At 42.6% G+C, this 17,261-nt stretch overlaps 1 protein-coding gene across 1 annotated transcript in view; it reads left to right on the top strand.

Moving 5' to 3' along the window:
• zfhx3b (zinc finger homeobox 3b) overlaps positions 1-13,727 on the top strand; it is a 137,343-nt gene extending 123,616 nt beyond the window's left edge. The window contains exons 8-11 of the mRNA XM_073463780.1: positions 263-463; positions 4,703-4,826; positions 5,303-10,861; positions 11,274-13,727. Of these exons, the coding sequence (XP_073319881.1) occupies positions 263-463; positions 4,703-4,826; positions 5,303-10,861; positions 11,274-13,006 (7,617 nt within the window). The 3' untranslated portion in view covers positions 13,007-13,727. The remainder of the gene's footprint in view (positions 1-262; positions 464-4,702; positions 4,827-5,302; positions 10,862-11,273) is intronic.
• Positions 13,728-17,261: the final 3,534 nt, after the last annotated feature.

The raw sequence follows: 17,261 nt of genomic DNA, 5'->3' as shown, positions 1-17,261 counted from the left end.
ATATAGTATTTGACAGATGAGAGCACTTTGAAGTGGGTGCCAAGACTCAGTGGTGCTCAGTATTACACAGTTGTCTGTGATCAGAGGGATCTGCCTGCTCGAGGGAAGGGGGCCCGAAATCTTCCGCCTGATCTGCAGCTCCTCTACAAGCAGGCCCACCATGCTCACCGCTCCCATTTCACCTTATTAACCCTCTGTGGATCTGTTTTTTTGTTCCCCTCGCTCTCTCTCTTTCTCGATTCCTGCCTCTACCTTCACCCAGATGTACCAGTGCCCCTACTGCAAGTTCACCAACACGGACCTGAATCGTCTCAGAATGCACGTGATGACGCAGCACTCTGTCCAGCCCATGTTACGCTGCCCCCTGTGCCAGGACATGCTCAACAACAAGATCCACCTGCAGTTCCACCTCACACACCTCCACAGCGTGGCTCCTGACTGTGTTGATAAGCTTATTTCCACAGTAAGTCCTGTGTTGTGTGATCGGTTTTCAGTTTTACATTTCTTCTCACCCAGCGATGCTTTTGAATCCTTTGCTTTACCAGCTTGCATTTTCAAGGTTACTTGATGTTGGCCTGTGTTGGCATGCGTTAGCTTAGCACACTCTTTATTCTGGTCATCCAGCACCATAACTAATAGAATGCATAAGCACTTCAGGTAATGCATTATCAAAAGTCTGGGAATTTCAGTGGAGCAAAAGCACAATAGATGAACAAATATATGGCCTTGCCATTTGGGTAAGCTCTATCCATTCTGTCACATATTGTGTCTGTAATTATCTCCACAGTCAGTCAAAGCTGTGCTGTATAGGCCCAACATATTATTCATACACATTATGGCCAGTCAGACTGCAGGCTGTGGGTCAGGTCAAGGACCAGTGGAAGGATTCAGCAATGCCAAGGAGATGAGTCACCCCGTCTTAATCAATCTCTCCCCCCGGAGAGGCTGCCTAGCTAGAACAATTGTAATTCCTGTCTTCCCTCCTCTAAATTGCCAACATTCAGTCCTTTATCAAACACAAAGAATGCTGTTAATTGTGAAATGGCTGCAGGCAATCCCATTGGCTCATTGGAATTGATTGGGCCTTTTTGAGATGCATATTTTTCTCCTCTTTTTCATTGTCTTAATGTGCCCATCATCAGAGAGCCCTTTTACAGCTCTCTTCTAATCACAGTCATTTGGGGAGGGGAACTCATAATCTGTTTTTGTAATTTTTTTTTTTTTGATGATGATGATTTCAAGATGAGCAGGTCTCTTGGCGCCTCAGTTCATTTATTACTACACTGACATTCTCGCTGTGTCTGTGATCACCTGTGTGCAAGTCAAAACAAAGCCTTTCATTATGAATATGTTAAAACAATTGTGACACGGATTAATCAAAATTTAATGAACAGCTTCCTCGCTTCATGAATTTCAAGTAAAAGCAATGGAAATGTTATTACTCGCTAGAAATCAGGCTGAAATAAAGTCCCACATAAAAACTGCAAATATATATAAACTGTTTAGAAAACAAAACACTGATCTACATTTTGTTTTAGTGCTCAGTAGGCCTGCAACTTTGAATTATTTTCATTCATGAGTAATCTGTGGATTATTTTCTTGATTAATTGATTAGTTGTTTGCGCTATAAAATGTCAACAAATGGTGAAAAATGTTGATCAGTGTTTCCTAAAGCCAAGTTCAAACGTCTTATTTTGTCCACAACCCAAAAATATTCAGTTTACTGCTGAAACCATAAAACATTTATATTTAAGGAGCTGGAATCAGGTAATAAAACTTATTTTTTTCCTTAAAAAAAATAACCAAACCAATTCATTGAATATCAAAATAATATAGATATGTAAAACCTGAAAAAACAAATATGTATAGACTGTGTAGAAAACAAAACACTGTTTCAATATATAAGAATTGGCCTCCTGTCATATTCATACTCAAAACACATAGGAAGCAGCATATCGCCAGAGGAACCACTAACTGCTGCCATCTGTAGCTGTCCTTGGCTAGTTAGTTCAGTTAGCTGTGCAGCTAGCAGTTCAGACTGGGAGCATGGTCTGGGAAAGACAGACACTAGCTGGTTAGCATGCTAACGTGAGTAGATATTTCTGCAACACAATACAAGGACATCACAATGTCAAAACTGCTGTTTATTCAAATACTGTTGATAATTTTAGCAGATGTTTTCATTTCTTTAACTAAAATCCTTACATATTGCCCCTTTAATGTTCAGCTCCACTCAAAATTTGCTTTGTTTTTAACTTGACTCAGGTCTTGAAGTTAGATTTATGTCAACTGCAATGCACTGGTGCAGCCTTTTCTACCAAGAGAATACTCGCTCTGCTTCCTTTAATGCTCATCAAGGGGAAATAAAATTTTATTTGCCCTGTTTTCTTATAAATCACTGAGCAAATCTTTGTTCTGCTCTATCCTGTGAAGCTAAATGGCTTGCTGGACAATCACAGAGTAAAACATTGCTCTGTCTGCTGCCTCGCCATCTTCATCCCCCATCTAGAAAGTAAATGGCAAGCACATTAGTATGGTAGAAAGCAATATTTATTTCTTTTATAGAGGTAGTAATGTACTGAACCACTACAAGCGTGCTGTGATAGAGCCGAGGTAATATAACACACATTAAAGCTAGCACCTTTTTATAACTGGTGAATGCAGATGGAAAGGTACTTTATCCTTTTCACATGTCTAAAGAGAGGAGCCTAATTAATTCTGAAATAGGTGACTTTTATATCTTGCCAAGCATGCATAATGATGCGTTCACTCTCCCACCCTTCATCCCTTCATCCACCTATCTTCTTTGCACCTCCCTCCTCCCTGCTTTCCTCTTCACCTCATGTCTCTCATGCCTCTCTGTCTCATATACAGTACATATATACAGCAAAGTATATATATACACACTCCTCCAGTCCTCCCTCTCTCACTCTATGTCTCATTTTCTGTCTGTGTAAGATAGGGGTAATGAAAATAATTGTGCTTCATTAATTCTGAGTCTGGCTGGATGATAGCCATTTTGAACTATGTTTGCCAATTAGGCGGTCCAAATTAAAAGTGACCTTGGGATACTCTGCTCTTTCCACTAATCGCCTAATGAAGCAGTTGTCTAGAAACAGTCCACTTTGTAATGTAAATGATTGCTTTTTTTGTTGTTTTGTGACTTCCCGTGCTGGTTGCATTCATCTTCACATTTTCCACTTTTCATTTTGAACGGATCGAGAGGTAACAAAAACAAAGAAGGGAATGGCCGGATGTTTTGTGCTAAATTTGTGACCATAACAACCATATGGTGATGTTCTTTGTGATTTAAAATGTTAAATGTTCCTTTTAACCTTGGTGCTCCTGTTGCTTGAGAATGATTCTGCTCTATTTGGATCTTGCCTTTAGGCTATATGACATGTTACAGTACGCTCACTGTGCCTATTAGAGTAGTAATTAGAAAACATATGGTACATATGGTAGATTAACTAAAGCAGCAACCATCAGGCATTTATTTCAATACTGAACAATCAGGTATTGACCGACTGGAAAGTTTGGATCATAATGAATCGATTATGTGTATGTACTGTATGTAAATTTACCAATTATTACTTGCTATCTTTGATTTGATTTGCAGAGGGCCAGAGTAAGAAAAAAAATGAGATAAAGAGCCCCATCCAGAATCTAACCAGCAACTATAAGTCTTTTAGGCTTGGAGCTAAAGTTGAAGTGTCCTAAAATTGAGATTCAGCAGCAAAAAAAGAAAAGAGGAGGGACACTGTGGGGTGGTGTGAATTGAAATGCAGCCTGTAGAGTGAAGCTGATTACTCTGTTTGTTTGAAGGTAATTGAAGGAAGGTGAAAAAGACAGCGCCTCATCTTCCAGCCTCACCTAGTTTCAGCCGATGATTATTGTTAAATAGGGGAACTGTTAATGAGTGATTGGGATGAATTATCAGGTTTTGGGCCCGGAAAACAGGCTATCAGAGGGAGAAATAGGGAGAAAGTTGGGGGGAGGCAGCAGGAGTTGCTGTCGTTCACACATGATCGACTCCAACCTTTTGAGAGCAGGGAGAAGCCGGGTTCCTCTCTGTACTTTTTCAATCAATACTTATTCGTCCTTGAAATGCTCCAATTAGAAAAGTAAAAAGAAAAATATTGGGTTTATTTTTTTCGAATTTAAAATGCATTTCCTTCTGTCAGAAATGAAATTGTTTTTCTTTTGATTTTACTGTTTTATTAGGGAGCATGTGGTCTGATTTAGCAATTCTTCTCAAATGGAATCATTTTTCGTTTAATTGGCACTTACAAGCATACTACTGAGAACTCTGAAGTTAGCTTTAAAAGTGTTTATTACAGTAGTTTTTTTTCAAGAGTTTTTTCATCAGTCCTATTTTATTAGTTTTCCTAATAACCTTTTTGCTGTATGACACGAGGTCCATCATCTAAATTGGATACAGCAGACCTTAAATTGGTTCATGACAAAGCATAGGACTCTGAAACATTGAGAGAATCATATGAAAATAGTAATATACAAATATGTGAGAGTGTGGACTATCTTGACTTTTATGCTTATTGTCAATGATGTAACAGTTACAGCACACATTATTAATCTGTCTAACCTCTTTCTTGGTAACTACTCTGTGTGCCCTCTTGTATCTTGTTGTGTCCACTCAATGAGATTATTCATGCTAGAATTTCTTTGTGTTTTGTTTTTCCAGGTAACAGCAAGTGAAGCACTGCCAGCAAGCATGTTCATACCTGTACCGAGTCCAGAAAGAGAGTCCCAGAGCACCCCTCATGCCACAGCCAACTCTAACTCTGAAGATACGAAGAAGCAAGCTGGTTAGTACATGACTCTGCTTGAAGTTTGGAGGTTATTTTTGAGTATTTTATATTGTACAGTAAATGAGACTGAACAAAGATTTATCGCTTTATAGCTGTGGACACCCACACTGGTGCAATATTAAGTCAGTAGTTATTACACAGACTGGAAGTAAAGAGTCATTACTCAGGTGATTTAGTGTTTTACAAAAGAATTGTTTTGGTAATGGTTTCATTACATTTTTCACAGACAGTATAATAAAAGACAAAGGACTTACTCATGCTAATGTCTTCATTCACAACAAGACAATATGAGTGACAGTTGGTATTCACGGGCCTTGTAATTAGTCACTGCTTTTTCATTTTTTTTCACAATCCCAGGCGTACACACACAATTAATGTCTTTATTGACAATACCGTGTAAAAATTAACCTTTGCAAATGTACATGTAGGCACCTAATGAATTGCTCTCTTATTTTGGCTTATTTTTTTCACAGATGCGTCAGATACTGATCCAGAGAAGGGGGTATCGCTCCCTACAGATATAACTGAAGCCCGTAAGTCACCTCTGGAAGATCAACAGTCAGAAAGGGACGATGCCACAGGATTCCTGTGCTGGAAGAAAGGCTGTAATCAAGTGTTCAAGTCCTCCAACTCCCTCCAGATGCACTTCAATGAAGTTCACAACAAAAGGCCCCAGTTGCCTGTTTCAGATCGCCATGTCTACAAGTACCGCTGTAACCAGTGCAGCCTGGCCTTCAAGACTGTGGAGAAGCTGCAGCTCCATTCACAGTACCATGTGATCAGGGCAGCCACCATGTGCTGCCTCTGCCAGCGAAGCTTCAGAACACTACAGGCCTTGAAGAAACATTTAGAAACGAGCCACCTGGAGCTGAGTGAAGCTGATATCCAGCAGCTTTATGGAGGCTTATTGATGAACGGTGACATTATGGTGATGGGTGACCCATCCCTTGGTGAGGAGCCTGGAAGTTTGGGAGAAGATGACAAAGAGGGAGATGAAAGTGACCCAGAGGAAAAACAAAGCCCAACAGGAAGTGACTCTGGCTCACTGCAGGAAGATTCTGGATCTGAACCTAAACGTGCTTTGCCATTCAGAAAGGGCCCCAACTTTACTATGGAGAAGTTCTTGGATCCATCTCGTCCTTTCAAGTGTACTGTATGCAAAGAGTCTTTCACACAGAAGAACATTCTTCTGGTTCACTATAACTCTGTCTCCCACCTGCACAAGGTGAAGAGGGCTCTTCAGGAGTCCACTACTGGCCAGCCTGAGCCAACCAGTAGCCCTGACAACAAGCCATTCAAGTGCAGCACTTGTAACGTGGCCTATAGTCAGAGTTCGACTTTGGAGATCCACATGCGCTCTGTTCTACACCAGACCAAAGCCAGGGCAGCCAAACTTGAAGCAGCAGGAGGGATCACCAGCTCTGCAAGTGCTACTGGTTTAAGTGGCGGGGGGTCCAGCAACAGCACTTCCACATCTAGTCCAAGCCCAGCTAGCAACTCAACTACAAGCTCTACCAACCACAGCTCTTCTGGGTCTCAATCAACTCAGAGTATTCTTGGAGGAAACCATATGAGCCAGACTCACAGCATTGAGAGCCTAGGAAACTCTTCAGTAAGCTGCCATTCTTCACCATCTGAGAACCATGAAGTAAAAAAGTCTAAATATGACATGCTGTCAGCGAGGGGGCAACAACAACAACAGCAGCTTCAGCAACAACAGCAATTGGCACAGGCTCAAGCCCAAGCTCAAGTCCAGCTTCAGCAAGAGCTCCAGCAGCAGGCTGCTATTTTACAATCACAGCTATTCAACCCAGCACTTCTGCAGCACTTCCCAATGACAACTGATGCACTTCTCCCCCTACAACAGCAGCAGTTGCTCTTCCCTTTCTACATCCCTGGCGCAGAGTTTCAGCTGAACCCAGAGATCAGCCTCAGTAACTCACTTGGCCTAGCAGGATCCTCCACCTCCTCACTGCTGGAAGATCTTAAAAACTCAGCCCAGCAGGCCCAGCAGAGTTGCTTGCAGCAGCAATTGATGCACCATCACCTTCAGCAGCAACACCAACAACAGCAGCAGCAGCAACAGCAGCAGCAGCAACAGCAGCAGCAACAACAACAGCAGCAGTCTCACGCACAGGCACAGGGGCAGATGGCATTGCTGCAGCAGAGTGCATCCCTCCTCCAGCATGTTGAAAAAAAGCAGAGACATTCATGCTCTCAAAATGAGAAAGACAGAGAAATACAAAGAGAGAAGGATACCGCTGAAAAGAATGAGGACTATGTTAACAAAGATTCTGCAGACAGCAAGTCAAAAGAAAAGAAGGACATTCAGCATATCTCAATAAACATGAACCACGATACTGGCTTGCCTCCGCCAAGGATTGCTTCAGATGCTCGAGGAAACGCAACGAAAGCCCTGCTGGAAAACTTTGGGTTTGAGTTAGTAATTCAGTACAATGAAAATAAACAGAAAGCTCAGAAAAAGACAGCTGGACCTACAGGATCAAGTGGTCCAGGTGGGATAACAAGAGTGGTGGACCCCATTGAGGGATTAGAGAAACTGGAATGTGAAGCCTGTGGCAAGCTGTTTTCAAACATACTGATTCTAAAGAGTCACCAGGAGCATATCCACCAGGCTTTCTTTCCATTTCGATCCCTTGAGAGATTTGCCAAGGAATACAGAGAGCATTATGATAAACTCTATCCACTGAGACCCCCTACACCAGAGGCTGCTCCTGCTCCCCCACCACCTCCTCCTCCTCCACCTCCACCTCCTCCTCCACCCCAAAGAGCTCCCACTCCAAATATCCCTGTCTCTGCTGCCTCACTTACACCTCCAACTGTACCAACCTCACAGCCGCAAGTCCAAATGGCACAAATTCCCATGCCAATGGATTTGCCCCTCTTCTCACCACTCATGATGCAGCCCATGTCTCTCCAGTCCTTGCCCAGTCAAATGCCTCCCCAGTTATCATCTGTTGAGCCAAGCCTGGCCTCAGACCTGGCCCAGCTCTATCAACAGCAGCTTACACCAGCCATGTTACAGCAGCAGCAGAACAAGAGGCCACGGACACGCATCACTGACGACCAGCTGAGGGTCCTGCGACAGTACTTTGATATCAACAATTCACCAAATGAGGAGCAGATTAAAGAGATGGCAGACAAGTCGGGGCTGCCACAAAAAGTTATAAAGCACTGGTTCAGAAACACCCTTTTCAAAGAGCGGCAGCGCAACAAAGACTCACCATACAATTTCAATAATCCACCAACAACAACTCTAGAAGAGACAAAAGTTGACTCTAGACCTCCTTCCCCTGAGCCTCAGAAACAAGATTTATATGGAAGTAAGAGATCATCCAGAACGAGGTTTACTGACTACCAGCTGAGAGTGCTGCAGGACTTCTTCGATGCCAATGCTTACCCTAAAGATGATGAATTTGAGCAGCTCTCCAACCTCCTGAGCCTCCCCACACGTGTTATTGTGGTGTGGTTCCAAAACGCTCGCCAGAAGGCAAGGAAGAATTATGAAAACCAGGGCGAAGGAGCAAAAGATGGTGAAAGGCGAGAATTGTCAAATGACCGCTATATTCGCACCTCAAATCTGAACTACCAGTGCAAGAAATGCAGTCTGGTTTTCCAGCGGATATTCGATCTAATAAAACACCAAAAGAAGCTGTGTTACAAAGATGAAGATGAGGATGGACAGTATGACAGCCAAAATGAGGATTCACAGGATCTCAATGAATGTTATACTCCCTCTGGGTCTTCCTGTCACACCCCAATGCCCTCCTCTTCAAGTCTCTGCCCGCTTCCACCCTCCACTTCAGCATTCTCACACCTACCATCCGCTGAGAAAGAGGAGGCATCACCAGCAAGCAGCTCAAACCTCTATGATGAGAAGCCCAAGCAGTTACCTGAAATCTCTGCTGATCCACGAGAAAACCAAACCTCTATTAAGCAGGAAATTGTGCACCAACCCCAGTCTGAGGCACAACACCATAGACCTCAAAGAGAAGAGAAGATTCAAACTATTTCCAAGCCCATCAAACATTCATCTCCTTCTTTCTCTCAGCAGCAACAGCAGTGTGGTCCCTCAGCCTCTCAGACAAGCCAGGCCTCATCGCAAAGCTCTCACATGAGCCTCAATGCACACCTGACCTCTGCCACACAACAACTGGCACAACAGATGATCCCCTACCAGTGTGAGCAGTGCAAGATTGGCTTCCCCTCCTTTGAGCACTGGCAGGAACACCAGCAATTACACTTCCTTTCTGTGCAAAATCAATTCATCCACCCTCAATTCCTCGACCGTCCAATTGACATGTCTTTCATGCTGTTTGATCCCAGCAATCCTCTCCTGGCAAGTCAGCTGCTCTCGGGGGCAATGCCACAGATCCCCAGCAGCTCTGCCACCTCTCCGTCCACCCCCACCTCCACCATGAACTCCCTGAAGAGGAAGTTAGAGGAGAAAGCTGGGACAAGCCCAGGAGAGAACGACAGCACAAATAGCGGAGAAGAGCCACAAAGAGACAAGCGGCTCAGAACCACCATCACTCCTGAGCAGCTAGAGATCCTTTATCAGAAGTATTTATTAGATTCAAATCCTACACGTAAAATGCTCGACCACATTGCTCATGAGGTGGGATTAAAAAAGAGAGTAGTGCAAGTCTGGTTCCAAAATACCAGAGCCAGAGAGAGAAAAGGCCAATTTAGAGCAGTTGGGCCAGCTCAGGCTCATCGTAGGTGCCCTTTTTGTCGAGCTCTTTTTAAAGCAAAAACCGCCCTAGAGGCTCACATTCGCTCTCGTCACTGGCATGAAGCCAAACGTGCTGGATATAATTTAGCTCTTGCTGGTATGTTACCTGAACAGGAGGGCATGCAAATAAAAATGGATGCTCTAGAGGCAGCAAGTTACTCCCAACTGGCCCCATCAAACAGTGATGGACAAAGCTCCTCCATGTCACCATTAAACAAAGGCATGGATTTGTCTCCCAGGGCTCTACTGAGCCCTTCATCTATTAAAGTTGAGGGAATGGAAGATTTTGAGAGTGCCATGGCAAGCATGTCCTCTGTGAACCTCAGCTTTGATCAGAGCAAACTGGATAATGACGACTGTTCTTCTGTGAACACTGCCATCACGGACACAACCACAGGTGATGAGGCCAATGCTGATAATGACAGTGCTGATGCAAAGCACAGCCAAAATAGTGGTGACTACCTGTCTAAGTCTATGGGCTCAGCCCCTAACCTTGAAAATGATGACCAGATGTCCTCAGGGCTGGTAAGCCCTGCAACAAGCTATTATGCTAAGGACTATGAAAATGAACATATTATTGACCACAGTGAGACGTCCAGCCTCGCTGACCCCTGCTCACCAAGTCCTGGAGCCTCAGGCACCAGGAGCATTGATAGCGGAGATCGACCTGGCCAAAAGCGCTTCCGAACCCAGATGACTAACCTCCAGCTGAAAGTGTTGAAATCCTGTTTTAACGACTACAGGACGCCCACCATGCTGGAATGTGAGGTACTTGGCAATGATATTGGACTTCCAAAGAGAGTGGTTCAGGTGTGGTTTCAAAATGCCCGTGCCAAGGAGAAAAAGGCAAAGCTCAACATGGCCAAGCACTTCGGAATAAATCAGACATCCTACGAGGGGCCGAAGACTGAATGCACTTTGTGCGGTGTCAAGTACAGTGCTCGCCTCTCTATTCGTGATCACATCTTCTCCCAGCAACACATCTCTAAAGTGAAGGATACCATTGGCAGCCAGATCGATAAGGAAAAAGAATACTTTGACCCCGCCACTGTCCGCCAACTTATGGCCCAGCAAGAGATGGACCGCATTAAGAAGGCCAATGAAGTTTTAGGACTGGCACAGCAGCAGGCCATGCAGCAGCAGGGGATGTTTGATAACCCCGCAATGCAGGCTCTGAATCTCCAGTCAGCCTATCCAAATCTGCAAGGCATCCCACCTGTCCTTTTGCCAGGGGTTGGCAGCCCCTCTCTCTCCAGCTTTAACTCATCTAATTCAGGTACGTCAGCATTTGGCTTTCAGTCACTGATATACAGCTAAAAATTGAGGGGCAGAGTTGCTGATGGGTTTTTAAAATGAGCTGTAACTACCTTCAGTAATCACATATTGTACTTCAGTGTAAAACCTAGTAAAAGCAACAATACAACACTAGAAAAACAACACCTGCTGGAGAATGTGTAACATAATGTAATAGCCTTTTGCCTTTGATGACATGTGCCACTAAGTACCTGAACTGCCGGCACTTAATGATACTGATTTTTGTAAATTTCCTCTTCCGTCTGTGTTTCGTATAATAAAGCAACGTATATTTTGTTATAGTTGGAAAAACATCATAACAAATAATTGTAAATCCATGAAACAAATACACCTATTAATTCTTAATTTTTTGTCTTTATTTGAAAAATTTCCAGCTTTAACTCCTCCAAAACCTTCAAACCTCCTGAACATGCCTGGTGCCAGTGTTCCCTCACCGAGCCTCCCCACATCCGGATTGCCCAACAAACCTCCCTCCTCATCGTCTCTTGCCGCATCCAGCCCAGCCCAGACCAACACGTCTGCTTCCCACTCCAGCCCCACCTCCACATCCAACTCCATCTCCTCAACCGCCCAGTCGGGCTCCCGGCCTGAACCCCCCAAAGAATGTGATACTGAGAGGGTAAGAGAGAAGGAGAAGCCCAAGGAAAAGACAGAGAAGCCCTCAACCCCGTCGTCAACTGGAAGCACCCCTGCCCCCTCAACTTCTGCTGCCAGCGCCAAGAAGGAGAAGCCAGACACAGCTGTACCTGCCACCTCTATGCCCACACCTGGTATGGAGTATGTGGTCGACCCTGCCCAGCTTCAGGCCCTGCAGACTGCTTTGGCTTCGGACCCAACAGCTCTCCTCACAAACCAGTTCCTGCCCTACTTCATGCCTGGCTTTTCCCCGTATTACACCCCACAGATCCCTGGGGCTCTCCAGGGGGGTTACCTGCAACCAATGTATGGTATGGAAAGTCTCTTCCCTTACAACCCAGCATTGTCACAAGCACTGATGGGCCTGTCTCCAGGGTCCCTGCTGCAGCATTACCAGCAATATCAGCAGAGCTTGCAGGAGGCACTACAGCAGCAGCAGCGGCAGCTTCAACAGATCCAGCAACCCAAGGCGAGCCAAACTCCAGTTCCCCCACAAACCTTGGGGGATCGCAAAGAATCTGCCAAAGATCCAGTGAAAACAGAGGAGCAAAAGGTCAACCCCCATAGTGAACCCCCAACTTCCTCCTCCTCCTCCTCTCATAATAAAGTACCCTCTGAGCAGAGCGAGACAGATGGCAAAGCTGTGGACCCCCATCTAGACCAGTACATCGTCCCCAAGGTGCAGTATAAACTGGCATGCCGCAAGTGTCAAGCAGTTTTCACCAAGGAAGAAGCGGCTATTACCCACCTTAAATCTAACTGTTTTTTCGGTCAGTCTGTGGCAAACCTGCAAGAGATGTTGCTGCGTGTCCCCGGTGGCGTAGGTGCAGGGGCTGGAAGTCTCTATGACTGCCTGGCTTGTGACACTACGTTGGATGGGGAGAAAGCACTCAGTCAACACCTGGAATCGGCATTGCACAAACACAGAACAATCAAGCGATCAGCCAGAAATGCCAAAGAGCACGCTACTAGTTTATTACCTCACTCTTCAGCCTGCTTCCCCAATCCTAACACCGCATCTACCTCGCAGTCTGCCACTCATCCCATCAGCAGCCCCCCTCCCCCGCCAACAACATCAGCCACCATGCCATCCTCTGCCGTCTCCTCTTCCCTGTGCTCCTCGTCGACTACCCCACTCAACACCACAGCTGCCGGCAAACCATGGCCCCAGGCCCCTTTCTCCAGAGCTTTAGCTGGGAAGCCCAATGCCAGTCCCTCATCTTCTTCCTCCTCTTTTCCTCCAATGTCCTCACCTTCAACGGTTACCTCAAGTTCATTGAGCACCTCAGGAGTTCAGACCTCGATACCAACAGACGTCTTTACCGACGAGTCTGACTCTGACAGCAGTCAGAAGTCAGCAGACAGGCTTGGCAGGACGGCGGAGGAGCCGCAGCAGCCTGGCTTTGTCAAAGACAGTAGTAGTTGTAGTAGTAATCTTGCTAGTGTAGGAACAGACTCCATCAGATTGTAAAAGAGCTTTCAGTGATGGACAATATTTAAAAAACACAAAAAAAGGACAAAAAAAATCACAAATGGAAAAAAACATAAAAAGCAGCAATGTTAAAAATACATTAAAAGTATACAAACCAATTTCAGAAAAAGATGTGTAAAGACTAACTGCAATTCCAAAGCTTGTAACCAAAAATTTAAATGTTAGTGGATTGTTTTCCCATATCAACATGCTGGTTTTCGTTTTGTTATTCTTTTTTATTTTTTGTTTTTCTCAACTGAAATACATGCATACTAATATATGAGAATAGAAAAGATCGCTGCAGTTATGTTTTGGGTAATGGTAGAGGAATACTGTACTGTATGGCAATGGACTGCCTCAAAGTTGACAAATGGCCCCAGAAACCCTTTTGAAGAAATAAGCGTCAACAAGCTGTCCCTTTGTTTTGTAATAATTTCTACTTAATAGCACAGTCACAAAAAGCCAGTATGTACTGTATGGGAGAATAGTCTATCAGTTTTCTTGCTATTTAAGCATTCAGATACCAATGGCTTGCAAAAGTAAAAGAATAATGTAATGTCTATTTTATTCTCAGGTCAACAGCTCGCAGATGTTTTTCTGTTACAGAACTCCATGTTTTCAACCTTTTGTTTCCAACAGGAGATGAGCTTTTTTATTCTGTTAGAACTTGATTTAATAACAGAAAGTTTTCAGTTGAATGAAATTTTAATAAGGCATTGTTTCTGGGCATTCAAAAAGAGTTACTGATTTGCTGATTTTAACATTAGAAATCCTTTTAAAGGGGGGAGGGGGATCACAATCCAATTAAACCCAGACAAGGAGAGCATTGCAGACATTATAACGGGCGATAAAAAGAGTTTTGATTAAAAAAAAAACAACCTTCTGTATTTATGATAGATATGAACATTTTTGGTGTTAAGTAGATTGTTGCATTGGAAATGAATTTAAACAGTATGGTAGGTTGAAAAACTTTGTGTACATTTAGCTTTTGTATTGTCCAACTTTAAGACGCTTCATTTGATGTTGTCTTGGTCATTCCGATAGACTAGATTATGGACAGGTAATTTATCTCAACTTTATTTCTGTCTTATTCTTAACTTCTTGGGAAACATTCACCCAAATGCCCCTCCTGACAAGGCAGGATCCTCTTTTAGAATTATTTAAATTGTATGGTTTGGTTGGTGTTGCGCTAACCGAAGCAGAAAAGATCCTGGGTGAAATATTGAAAGTTTTATTTTATTTAATTTTTGTGTTACCTTTGTGCACTTATCACTGTCTGACTCCTATTTCTCACTCTACTTGTTCCTCTCTTCGCACTTATTTTTCTCTGCTCTCCTGTGTTTGTAGATATGTACACTACAAAGCAGGTCTTTTGTTCTTCATGTAGTGTGGCTACAGTCTTTTCTTCATTTTGACATTTTTGTTGTCATAAATGAAAATGAAAAAAGAATACTAATAATAATTCTCACGCTTTAAGACAAAAAGAAAATCCAAAGACTAAACACTTTCACCATTGGTGCATAAATATGAGAAAAGAGGCTTCTTTATACTTGAGAATTTGTTGCTGTTTTTAGAGGAAAGAAAACAAAGTTTTAAAAGATAAAGGAGTACGCATCAGAGTTGCCGTTTTTGCTTCTTTGCAAGCAGACAGGTGGCTTTTTTACGTAAATACCAAAAACCAAAAAGGGCCCTTGTCCTTGCATTGTGGAGTAGCACCGTTACAGAGCCATTGCAGTTTGTAAGATAGAGGTTATTAATCTTTGTTTGACTTTTTTGTCACATTCAAATGTCCATTTTTTTAAGAAAATGTATAAGGTCTGGTCTTCAAGGACATACGTTTTGCTGCTAATGTAGAATTTTGAAAGAAAAAAAAAAGAGTACCTAGATGCATGCTCATTTTGCTTTTGGCTAAGCTTTAACTAAAACAAACAATAAACCAATTTCTTGCCTCTGCAACACCTTTTTGTTTCTTGTTGCAAAAACGGAACTTTGAAGACTGTGAATATATGTTCCAAAGGACATTTTGCCGATTTTCTTTTTGAACAGACCAATGTTTAAAGCCAATGATCTATAACGTTTGTAAAGAACAGTGCATTCCAAATATCACAATGGATTTTTCTTAAGCAAGGACTGATCATATTTCATTTATTTTGCTTTTAATTGTCACAATCTATTTTTTTTTCTTTCTCATTTTGAAAGTGACTGTAAACTGTTGTGTAAATTTTTTGCATCATTGGTTGCTGAACAAAGTGACCTCCATATGTCATTTTGTGCTGGCACGGAACATTGCTGAAAATCCCTCCATCCAGTCAAGGTTGTTGCTCACTTGTTAAGCAAGTAATAGTGGTTACCAAAAAATGTATATAATACATCTGGTACTGATGCGTCTCATAGGTTTAGTAACATTTATGCCAGTCAACATACAACTAGTCTCAGAGGGAAATAATGGCTGTTTTGCTGAGGTGTTGTTGCCCCCTTCTTGGGAAATCCACCAGTGACTTGTCCCATGTGTCTGCAGGGTGCCACTTCCACGCGTAGATTACAGGTTTTTAAGGGACATCTTCATTCCAAAGCATTATTTCTGGAAAAAGTAGGAGGTTTTTTGAAGATGTCCCTTGATTTCAGATAGCTTGGATGCTTTCATGCCCAAAGAAGTCACCCACTACATCTTATTGCAATGGAAATGGATGTGCATAGGTACCCCCACCCGCTCACTGATGATCCAATGAACGAAAATTTTTATTTTTTAAACCAAAACCAAGACTTATTTAAATTTGTGAAGAACTACTTTTTAGCCACTATTGTATAGCCAATATATTCGCCCCAATGAATACACGGCACAATCTCAGAAGTGTGTTTAAAGTGCTTCGTCTTGCAGAGCAATGTGATTTGGTGTTAATACTACAGCATGCTGTTGAAAGTCAGGAGATTTGGTCTGCAAGCTTGCTTTTTCTCTAAAGTCCAGTTCCCTGAAATACTGTTATGTGCTTTCTTATTTTGGAAAATTCTTAAGTTGTACAGTTTTTCTCAAATATGTTTGCTTTATTTTAATTTCAGACAATGTCAGACATGAATTGTATTTGTATTTTATTTCAGTTTCTGTATATTTCTTTTTATCATAAATTAACACTAGCTTTAATTTGAATTGCTGAAATTAAGAAACGAAAAACGACAAAATATGACCTGGCCACTTTATGGTGTGATGATGTTCTTTATATTCATTGTCTCGATGATACTGTCTGTTCTCTTATTTCCAAAGTGTAATCTTTTGGGCTCTTTTGTGGAAGACAAAGTTGAGGTCTCCACATCAGATTCAGCCAGCATGGACTGTGTGTGAGTTTGTATGCCTGTGTGTGCGTATGTGTTTCATAAGAGCCAGCATCAATTCAATTTTTTCTTGTTTGCCTTTTATTTTATTATTTTTTTATATGTTACACACCAAAACAAACTGAACCACAAAGCTGGATTATGAATAACTGAAATTTAGAAAATCAAATTTAAAAATAATGAGTGATGAAACCGAAGCACTGAGCAGTTTTTACTTTGATTGAATATATGAATGTGGCCAAAGCTTTATGCAGTTGAAACAAAAAAAAAGAAGAAAAATTACAAGTTGTGCCCCAGATAAGTGTATATTTTATTGTGGCACAAAACGCTATTGTGGATAATTAGATCCACTGACTTACATTGGGATACTTGATTTTAATGGACATTTACAAAGAGAGCGATAAAGACAAGGTTTTGCTGTAGAGGTCATCTTTTGCCCACTGTGAAAACGAACGTGTACCTGTATACAGATATAGATATATTTAAAACAAGACATCAACTTTTTTTGTTTTGAGATGAAGAAGGAATGAAAAGAAAAAAATGGACTCTGGGAAGCTTTGGAGATCTCGTTAGGAGGACATGAGAGGCTGCGGGCACACCAAAACTGGGCATGGGAGCCAAAGGCAGGCTCGAAACAGCTTTAAAACCACCTCCTTATTTGATTACTGACAACTCTGTAATGGGAATGGACTCTGGAACCAATGGACATGTGTGACACAGAGAGGAAAGTCCTTAGATGAAACTGAACTTAAGTGGCTCCAGCTGCCTCTTTCTCCTTTCTGTCTGTCTCTTTCTTTCTCCAGCTCTGCCTCTGCTTCTGCTCTTTGATGGACATTTTCCAAATTTCAGGACAGGATGGACAGAGATGCTTGCTTCATTTCTCCCAGTTCATGTTGCTACCCGTTTCATTTCCTCGTGCTTGTCTCTG

This window comes from Pagrus major, chromosome 4, assembly GCF_040436345.1.
Source record: "Pagrus major chromosome 4, Pma_NU_1.0".
Taxonomy (NCBI): Eukaryota; Metazoa; Chordata; class Actinopteri; order Spariformes; family Sparidae; genus Pagrus; species Pagrus major.
Note: the sequence above shows the minus strand (reverse complement) of the source record. Positions and strands in the feature narration are given on the sequence as shown.